General features: G+C 54.8%; 2 protein-coding genes across 2 annotated transcripts; both read right to left on the bottom strand.

The window, feature by feature from the left end:
- Positions 1-404: 404 nt before the first annotated feature.
- On the bottom strand, positions 405-3,285 carry IUM83_18918 (uncharacterized protein; the record flags this gene model as incomplete). The annotated part of the gene is made up of 2 exons (XM_067943943.1): positions 405-2,176; positions 2,256-3,285. The coding sequence occupies 2 exons, from the start codon at positions 3,283-3,285 to the stop codon at positions 405-407; spliced, it is 2,802 nt and encodes a 933-aa protein (XP_067797991.1).
- A 934-nt stretch (positions 3,286-4,219) lies between these two features.
- Positions 4,220-6,986, bottom strand: IUM83_18917 (Histone H4; the record flags this gene model as incomplete). Its single annotated transcript, XM_067943942.1, has 6 exons — positions 4,220-4,692; positions 4,914-4,962; positions 5,045-5,164; positions 5,244-5,355; positions 6,731-6,864; positions 6,945-6,986. 6 exons carry the CDS (start codon positions 6,984-6,986, stop codon positions 4,220-4,222), a joined length of 930 nt encoding a protein of 309 aa, XP_067797984.1.
- Between the last annotated feature and the right edge of the window lie 3,126 nt (positions 6,987-10,112).

Raw genomic sequence — 10,112 nt, 5'->3', positions numbered from 1 at the left:
AATTGCGGAGCGTTGCTACATGACTACCTGCGAGAGCAGGCCAACCGGCATCGATTTGAGGTTATGCAGTCACATGAAGATCACTAGGCGTGAAATCGTGGATGAGTCGGTCATTGCGCGAATGTAGTTGGGATGAAGGGCTTGTAGGAGGGCTGCAAGTCAGTTGGACCGGTGGTGTATGTGTATGTTTGTATATGGTCAATCTGGGTGTCACCTAAGATCGACGTGACGACTACGGTTGCCTACGAAGGGAGTTGATGCAAAGAATATGTGTATTACTATGGGGAAGAACGCAAGTCGATCGCATCGGACTAGTGGAATGGAGATTGTTAATTAAAGATCGACGACAGCAGTGCCCTGAGCATGTCGAGGGTCGAGGAACATGTCACGAAGACGGGCGATTCTCATGGCTGGATATTCTGCGGGCTCTGCCGGTATCGGAGTCGCCATCGTTCGGCGAGATCTACGATCTTGAGCGCGTCAACGAGCGTTGACACCCCATCAGCAAATTGCGGGAACCAGTGCTTCGGGACGCGCGACTTCGGGAAGTGCAAAAAGAGGGGATCGAGCAGAATGTCGAGGTCACACTGGCGCTGTCGCAAAGCTGGTATGACATGTTTCAAGAGAAATCTGCGCCAGGCAGCACCCGCCCTGCTTCGCCTCTGACGCCGCTGCTCGTGATAAGCTGCCAAGATCGAATCAGTCTCGCACATTGTGTCCGTGATCGGCAGGAAGTGTGTCGATTCCCAATATGACTGCAGATGCCGTTCTTCAAGCTCCAGATATGCTTGGGCGAAATCAGGAGGCAGCGGTCGACCAAAGAGATGGGGGATGAAAGTCAATGGAGCCTCGTTGTTGTCCAGGTCCGCCCACGGTGGGGAAGGAGTATCCATCAGCGCGGTCACAGTTGCTCCAGTTATCAGTGGTTCGTATGTACGTGGGGAAGGATGAGACTCAGGATCGATCTCTGGAAATAGCCACTCGGAAACGTTCACCAAAAGCGTATTCAAAACACGGAGGTCGATCTGGGCCACATGCAGGTGACTCACGAGATCAACATCCCAGGGCGTAACGTCTGATGCTCGGAACAGTCGCTCCCGACGAAACCCCGGAATCCACAATCTTCGGGGCACCACAGTGGGTGGTAAGGTCGCATCATCAACTCCACCGATCTCGCGAGTAGCTTCCGTCAGATCACGCTCGGCACCTACATCAAACTCTGTCGCTTGATCTTGCCTGGGAGCTGGTTGTCTCGCTGCGCCAGGTCCACCTACGGTCTCGCCAGGAGCAGAAGCAGGAGGTACATCATCGCCGGGATCAGCGCTGCCGGAATTGCCCGAGGAGCTGCCCGAAGGACTGTCAGGCGTTCCACCAGCGCCACCCACATCGATAGGTTGGCTGGCAGACCCCGGACCAGAGGACGATGAGCTACGGCGACAGTCGGAGGAGCGGGAGCGAGACAAGGCGGCCAAAACTTCATCATCAACCTCTTCGTCAGGCTCTTCCTCCTCTCTGACACTCCCCGGGCCGACGGTGTCCGTGTCCTGCTGCTCGTCGCGGGCGGTGCTTCTCTCGCCCTCGATTTCCGGTATTACATCATCGGAGAATTCGTCCGTGACCTCGATCTCTTCATCCTGGCTCGATCCCGAACGGTGCCGATCTTCGGGCCTTCGACTCGCAGGTCCCGCGACTTCGGTGACGGCGTCATCACTTGCAGCGTCGAGATTAGCTCCTGTGGGAGATCTGACGCTGGTAGAAGTCTTCCGCGTAGGCGATCGAGATCGTGAAGTGGACACATTTCGAAGTGCCGCGGGGGACACACCTGTGCGTGGAATTTTTCGGGCCCTCCCAATGTGCGTGTGCAAATCATGATGTGTGAATGGGGAAGGGTCCGGGAGACCAGCATCCATGCCCATGACAGCCGCCACAACTGAGAAGCGGTTATAGGCATCGAGGTAGTCGGTCTGGAGCGAATAGTAGTCGGCGACAACGGCATTGCGATCTTGGGTGGCAGCGTCACGATCCTGGACCGCGGCATCGCGATCCTGGCAATGTAGGTCGGCCTCCTGCTGCGCGACATCTCGAAGTCGCCCGTTTTCAATGCTGGTACCACGCCACTGCGCCATCTGCTGCTCCAGTCGAGCAATAGAAGCCCTCATTGAGGTGACATGCGCCTCTGAAGACGAAGACAACAGGAAGATCAGGGTGAGCATGAATGTCGAGATAGATCAATGTACCGCTGGGCGAAAACGAACCTTGCGCCTGCAGATCAGCCCGTCGCCTGAGCACCCGCTCGGACTCCATCTTGCGCATGTCCTCCGCCCGATCACGCTGGCGTAAAGCATCCGTCAGTCCATCTTGAAGGCTGTCCCTCTCCTCCCGAAGGCGAGATACTCGGCGGCTGAGAGACTCGGTTTGTGATCGAAGCCTGGTGGCAGCCTCGACTAAGGCGATCTCGAACTCCTCGAGCGCCTGACAACGTTGCCGCGCCGTGGTGAGGGCGGTAGCAAGGTCTTGCAGCTCTCGATCTTGGGCCTGCAGTCGGCGCGCCAGAGCTGGAGGTGGGACCGGACCTATGTCGGGGTGATTCGTCACTGCCGTGATCTGGGCTTCAAGATCACGAACATGGTCGCGCAGGTGCTGGGTGGTATCATCAGATTCGGATTGCCGCTGCTCCAGCTCACCCCGGCGCTTGTCCACGCGTTCAATCTGCTCACCAAGGGCGTCTACATCCGCCGTGCGCGAAACCAATAACGAGTTCGCCAACTCGAGCTCTTGAATCAGCGCGTCATGGCGATCTTGGCAAAACCGAATGAATGAATGGGCGCTGGCTTCTGCTGAATCAAGGCGGCGGTGCAGCTCGGCTGAGTGACGAAGCGAGGTCGTGTGGGCGCGCTGGAGATCGGCGTGTTCATCCTGAAGTTCGCGGGATAGCGCGTCTCGTGCCACGGCGTCTTCCACGCGCCGGATCGAAGCTTGGATAGCTTGGACGGAGATCCGGATTTCAGCGAGGTCAAGAGGGGGTCGGTCTACATGCACGGTCGGTGCGCAAGCAGCCTGGGCGCATACAGGACATGGTGGCGGGTCTTCCGGTGACGGGTGCTCGTCGGAAGTGCCGCCAGCAGCCTCGGAGCCCACAGCAGCTGCCACCACAAGCAAGCCCAAGCCTGTCGACGACGATCTGGAGCTGGAAGGAGGCACGCGATCTGCGGAAGACGACGGAGGTTGATCCCCGGAGCCTTGATCTGGAATACCTCGATCTGGAGTGCGCTGGCCGCTGGGCATGGTATCACTGCGATCCATCGCCAGCAAGGACACGAAGCGCGCGAATGGGAGAGGATACTGCGACTGAGAGACGATGCAGCGAGCGAATACCGTTGCGCGGTGTTCTCTCGTGCAGGGGACGATTGTGGTGGAGCGGGGAATTAAATTATGCCGCGATCTCAACCCATCGATCAAGGGCAAGGGATGTAATACCTCGGAAGAGTGTCAAGGTCACAAGAGAGATGCCACGGAAGCCGGAGACCAATACCTGGCATATTTGATCAGAATCGACGATATCGATCTCGAAAGGGATGACGCTGATCTTGAAGATAGACACCGAATCTCAGTCCCACTGATGACGCAAACACCATAGAGAGAGTCAGCGAGGTCCAAGGAGCCAGTAATAACGCGCCAAGATTAGTGGTGTAGGAGAACAAGCAGGGTCAGTACTAGGACATGGTAACACATTAAACAGAGTTGATTTTTCCTTCTTCATCACAAGTGGTCTTCGCCTTCGCGCTACCGGGCACGGGATATACTTTGGCCCACCCGACGTTCCGCCAAGTCAGCGACGCCACCAAGATCGAATCACCCCGGACGCCAGGATTGCTTGGCCCAGCGTCCGTCAACCCTCGTTTCAACCCACCGCTAGAGGAAGCGGCAAGCAAGGAAAGGCAAGACAAGGTCACACACCGACCACAAGGCAACCCCAGGCCAAGATCAACATCGGCCTACGAGTCTCGATCCAAGTAACCCAAGATCAACGACTCGAACCCATACCGGCGCAGCGCGTAGAAGTATCCCCGCTGCTGCCACAAGTTCCCGCTGTCCGCCAGACAGTCCAAGTCTCGGCCGCAAGCGCGTCTTCCGAGATCACCCGAAGAGCGATCCAGCCCACCGACGGGTACACAAGGTGAGGATCAGCACTTCACGGAAGATCGGAGTACCCCCTCCGTTAGTCGGTAGTTCGGGCGCCGTGTGCAAGAGGAACCCCGCGATCTGCAAATTTCGCGGAGCCACTTCGCCACACCAGACACTCAGCGTCGCCAGCCTTCACCCGATTCTCCAGTCGGGATGGCGTCTCCGTGTGCGCGTCGACCACCCTTCGGAGGCCTTCCACCTCTTCGAGGTAGCGAACCTCCAGGAGGCGCAGGCCCTTGATCTCCATCTTGGGCTGCCCGAACTCCGCGCACGCCTGCTTAAGGAAGGTCAGAGCATCCCCGTGCGAGTATAACTCTCTCCTCATAGCGATGTCAGCCGCAGCGCGCGTGGACTCGGTGGCGTGCAGTTGTCCCCGCATCTCGTCTATGTCCAGCATCACGTCGCCGTGCACGCTCATGTCGGGAGTGGTCGCCGCTGCCACGTCATCCAGCGAGTGAGCGGCGGCCAAACGGCAATCAATGTGACGATCCCCGTGGATGTTAGGTCCTGGTGCAGTCGGACGGTGAGTCGTCCGAGAGATTCTAACCGAGGATCCAGCACTGCTATCACGCGCTCCGACGACTCAGCGCAAGCCTCCATGACGAGCAGCCCGAAAGAATCACACGATACCGCATCGCCAGAAGCCTGTGAGTCGTCGGTGGCGGGTGGACCAGTACCCACATTCGAAGCGGAACACGCAGTCACAGCAGGCGACAACTGGTTTGCACCTGCGTCGCCGACGGCATCTCCAACGGGAATATCAACAGATGGAACAGCCTGCAAGCCCAAAGAGGAAGACAACGACAGTGAGCATGAGCACAAGAAGCTGAATCCAGTGAAGCGAGTCGACGGGACGTACCAGCGAAGCATCACAAGTGGCAGTCGGTGACGCAGACAAGCCTAGCAGACGTCGCCAGTGAAGCTTGGCTGCTGGGGCAACACCAGCAGGTGAATTCAACCCAGGAGACGACAAACCAACCTGCAACGCCACAGCAAGAACATACCAGCGTTAGCGCTGCACGCGGGAACGGCCAGAGCAGAAAGTGACGACGACATACCGTGGACGAGCTGCCAGACGACTCTGCAACGCTGCCACCTCCAGACGCCGCTGACCGAAAGCGCTTGGAGCAGTACAACACGTCCCAGCGCGCTCTACGAGCCGGACTAAGGCTGGAAGGAAGCCAGCAAGACCACCGTCAGCAATGGATACGAGACGTGAGAAGACGATAACCATTTTACTGAGTTCGACGACCGAGGGAGACCACGACGCTTGAACGCGGAGTCCAAGGCAGCCCGAGCAGCGCGCGAGTCACCGACCATGACGACAAGAACACCTCGACGCTCACCAGCACGCGGCTCGCATCACGGTAGTGGCAGTTGTGGTGTCGAGAAATGAAGCCGAGACAAGATTCGAGGCGTCAATGCCAACTGGCAAGTCACAACCCATCGCCAGTCATTGGACCAACCCCCCCCCCGATAGCTGATTGGCCTAAATTGGTCGGTGACGATGACTCGTCGACGGTCCCAAGTCAAGCGCGGGCGGTTGCACCTAGCTAAGTACGGTGCGAACCTACTGGCAAGATCCGAACTTATGAGTCGTCGGCGCCTGTCCCCAGTCGTCGGTGGCGTTTCAGCGGCCGTTTGAGTCGTCGGTAACGCCGCCACATCGCAGACAAAGCGCCGGCGAGTCGTGAGTTACAAACTGGCGGTCCAAAAACGGACGCGTTTATACTTGATATTTATATTGATCGATAGGAAACTTACGAGAAGACCAGATAAGCCTTCGGGCAACAATAACAGAACAGCTTTTCCTCCCAACCACGCAAGGGCGACACCGGTGCCTGCAGTGAACGACCTTCAGCTCAAGGTAAACCTGGTAGGTAGGATTATGACTGTCGGTGGGCACATCTACTAGTGTAGCGTGTGTTCATCCCTGGCAGGGCCACGAGTTAGTGGCCGGTGTATTGGTAGCGACGAGTCGTCGCCAGGAACTGGAGGAGCGAGAGTGCACTCCATTTATTTCTTCCCGCCGGAGTATAGCTCCGGCACCCTCGTATCACGCCGTAAAAGGCCGGGACCCTTCCTTCTGAGGGCCTGCGAGGTATATTTTGTGTGTGAGAGCGTGCTAGCCTTTGCTCGTGGCTAGTGACGCTGAGTCTTCCGTCGGTCGACTAGCGGAAGCTCGGTACACAGGGGAAACATCAACCCGGTGCAAGGGAAAGTTCATGGGCCTTCAGGTTCTAACCCTAACAAGCCCATTGAATCTTCGGTGACTCGGTGGGTGTTGTTGGTGGGGAAAGTGTGCCATATATAATCTAGCGCGTGTTCCTACACGACAGAACGCTGACGTCAACAACTTGAACACAGGCATTTATCTACGACAACAAAACAAAACCCAATTAGTACCAAATCATACCCAACCATTCCCAACCGAGCCAACGACGACCAACATATACACCTGAGCCCCAGGTGACGAACCTGTGCTTCGCAGTCCAATGCGCGTGACTGCTGTCGCTTCCGCTAGCCTTGTCCACGTGACTTGTACCTCCCCGCGTGTGTGCAGACGAAGGTCTTGCCGTAATGCACCCACTCGTCCTGCACAAGCGGCTGTGTCAAGCCTGCCTCTCGAATTTTCTTGTTGCGCGCGGCCACCTTGTTGTTGATACGAACTCGAAAACGCTAGTAAACAGCAAAGCAATAATACCGCATAAATTAACCAACATTATCGCGTATGAAATGGTTGTGCACAAGTAACATACCTGGTACGTATTGGCCATGTACTCACCCAGGTACTCGTCCAACGCTGTCCAAGAGCCGAGCTGACGCTTCTCGGGGGAGGGGGCAACGTCTGGCTGGGCTTCGTTGTCGCGCGTCGTTCGAGGATGGGCTGGGGCTTGAGTCCGGCCTTACTTCGGTTGCGACGCCTGGCTGCTCGCCATGCTAGCCGAATCTTCCCATTCTTCGTCTCTGTCAACGGTCGAGGAGGGAGGAGAGGTAGGAAGCATCGCTGGCCTCCCCGCCGATTGCTGCCCGTTCGTGGCTGGCTGCGCCGCGCGGTGGCCCACTCACCGCCGCTTTAACGCGCAGGTCCCGGGCCATTCCCCGCTGATTTCCGAAATGGGTGGCGAGAAGGAAGGGGGGGAGGAAAGTATACACTATACGCCGATGTCGCAAAATAATTTTAACCTACCCCTTCAGTTGGGTGCAGCACTCACTCTCATGTATTATTCCGAACGTATATTTTCAAGACAATTATTTATTCGGAAGGCCTAGGCCAGAGCAGGTGTTGCTGCCGCAACAGCGCACACCACCCAATATATGTAATCATTATTAAACCGCATCACCCCGCCCCCCCCCCCCCCCCCCCCCCCCCCTCACACACACTCACTTCTCCAGACTTTGCTCCACAATCCACTTACAGTAAACCCATATTCTTGAGCTGCCGCAGAGACTTACCCCCTATTTTTGAACTACCAGATGGATTGCCCCCTATTTTTGGATTTTCCCCTGGCATAGTTGCAGCAGTGGTCTCGCTGATGACAAGCCGATGCGAAGGCGTAGATCGGCACCGCTCCAGCTACTGCCCCTGCTGCTACTCTGGTCTAGCTGGTGGCGTCGGCGGCGGGGGCCATGATATGGGAATGTGGCCATCGCTGTGCTTCGCCTGGTGGCTCTGGGCTTTCAAAACAGTACAGTGTGCGTCAAACATCCTCCTTGATTTGATAACGGTGAAGGCGCTGTAATCATTGTTCACAAACTTAGCCGTGTTCGACTTGTGCAGATAATAACAGGATGGGGTGTAACCAGCTGCTTCAGCAGCAAAATCGCAATTCAACCAAGTCGGACACAGATATGCGCAGAGCTACTTTATCCCTAAATGACTGAAAAACAGCCCTAGGTTTTTCAAATCAGTCATTTCAATCTCCTACCAATAGCAACCAGTATTCCCCGGCAAATCTGGAATTGCGTCGTCTAATCTACCTCGCAGAGATAGTACAGTCATGCATTCGAGATTTGAGCTTCCTGGGTATGTACTGAGTTTGGTGAAACGTGGAGGGAAAATGTCTCCTGGACGGAAGCTACATGCAAGTGCAAGTGGCTAGTTTGCAGGGGTAAATGAAAGGTTCATAGTGAACATTACATATTTGCAGTAGCAAGATGGGAACATGGTGACAGGCTCTATTCATCAAAATCCACCATGCGATCGCCATCGAAAAGAGTGTACACGCGACACAAGCAAATAGACAGGGCAGTACGGGCGTTCGACCTGCCTAAGGACCCGTTGCAGGCTGCGGTCTACACGGTGCTCCGCAACCAAGACAAGCTCTTCGAGTTGGTGAAGGAAAACTACTCCTACAAGAAGCCTTGACGCCTTAATAGACCGCCTTCCTCGCCAACTTCCGACATGAGACGTTCTTAGCCACTAATCGAGTAATTCAGTACGTTTGCATATTGTTCACAACTGTGCAAGCTTTGCTACCTCGCAGTCTCTATTGGTCCGGCCTTTCCAGATTTGCCGGGGAATACTGTATCATCTTGCACAGAGGGGAACAAGCAGAAAAGGAGATGAGGTGCTCTTGGACCTAGGTAGAGGAGAATCTACTTCTTCAGTACTACTGTAGTTTAGCGAAGTACTGCTTGTGGTAACGGCAGCAGCTGTAGCGCGCCACCTTGACTTTGCTGCAGCAAGGCAGCGATAGCCTGCACCATACCACAAATCGTCGTCGTCATCACCGTCCATTGCGGTTTTGCAAAATGCTACTCCCTCGAGGATTTATACCTCTCTTTAATAAAATAGGATAGATTTATGATGAGGCGACCGGATTTGCAGTTGCACGTTCTGTATTTCCATTCAACCAGTCCGCCGATAATACTGTAGCTGCATTTGACGTGTAGAAGTCGAACACGCCCTTACCTATGCCACGCAATCATTGTCAGGGTTATCGTGAAGGGTGTACTGTATGTACTGCATGAATGCTTTTCTGTACAAGCTGCGATTGGGTCCAGGATGGGATAGCGGACAGCGGGGATGTTTACCCTTATTAATAGAGCCCTCGAAGTACAGTAGTGGTGTGCGTGCATGGCATTGTTGGCCCTTTTAAAATAAAAGCGTTGGAATTTCAGCAGGAGGGGGGCTCTCGAGCGGGCAAATTTGCCTCTCATGACTTCGATCTGCAGTTATGTGCCGTCCCTCTAACTTAGGCGCCACGTTCTGTAGTACAGACTGTACGTACAGGTATCCGGTGGAAAAGGAAGAACGGAGCGCGCCGCTAAATCGTACTGGTATTGATCAAGGCAACGACATATTACAAAATTGCCGCATACTTGTTGAATGGCGTTATTAACAAAGGTAGATCGATATCACCGTGATACCCCGAGGTCCAATTATGCAAGAAATAGGCGAGTATCGCGGGGGCACTACTTTCCACCGTAATTCAAACAACTTCCCCTCCTTGTGCTCAAGCGACCATACTTTGCCTCCGTGAATTTGTGGGGCCCACAAACGTTCACGAGGTTCTTATTATGTATTATTCTACCTTTTCATGCTACTTCGAGATATCTCGTGATACGGTATCAGGTACCAGTGATACTATCACTGCTACCAATTGCTACCAAAGCCTGGCTATGCATCAGGATGAAAATGGATCACAACTCGTGAATACCAGTACATATATAGCCAGCTGTAGTACCTAATGATCCATACATGTTGTACCTCAAGCCTGGCTATGCAATTCCTGGCTCTCTCAGCGACGATTACGGTGTGCTTACTGAATGCACTAAGTACAGTAATAGCTCCGCGATACCAGTACAGTGTATACGAAAATCCCTCTGTTAATTAACATGGCCCTCCTGAGCAGGCCTCTCAAAATTAGGCAGTGTGTGAAGGGATAGTGCAGAATGCCTAATCCTGATTTTCCAAAATGTCT

This window comes from Phytophthora cinnamomi (genome assembly GCF_018691715.1).
Source record: "Phytophthora cinnamomi strain GKB4 chromosome Unknown Contig11, whole genome shotgun sequence".
NCBI classification, from domain to species: Eukaryota; Oomycota; class Peronosporomycetes; order Peronosporales; family Peronosporaceae; genus Phytophthora; species Phytophthora cinnamomi.
This window is presented reverse-complemented; position numbering and strand designations above follow the sequence as displayed.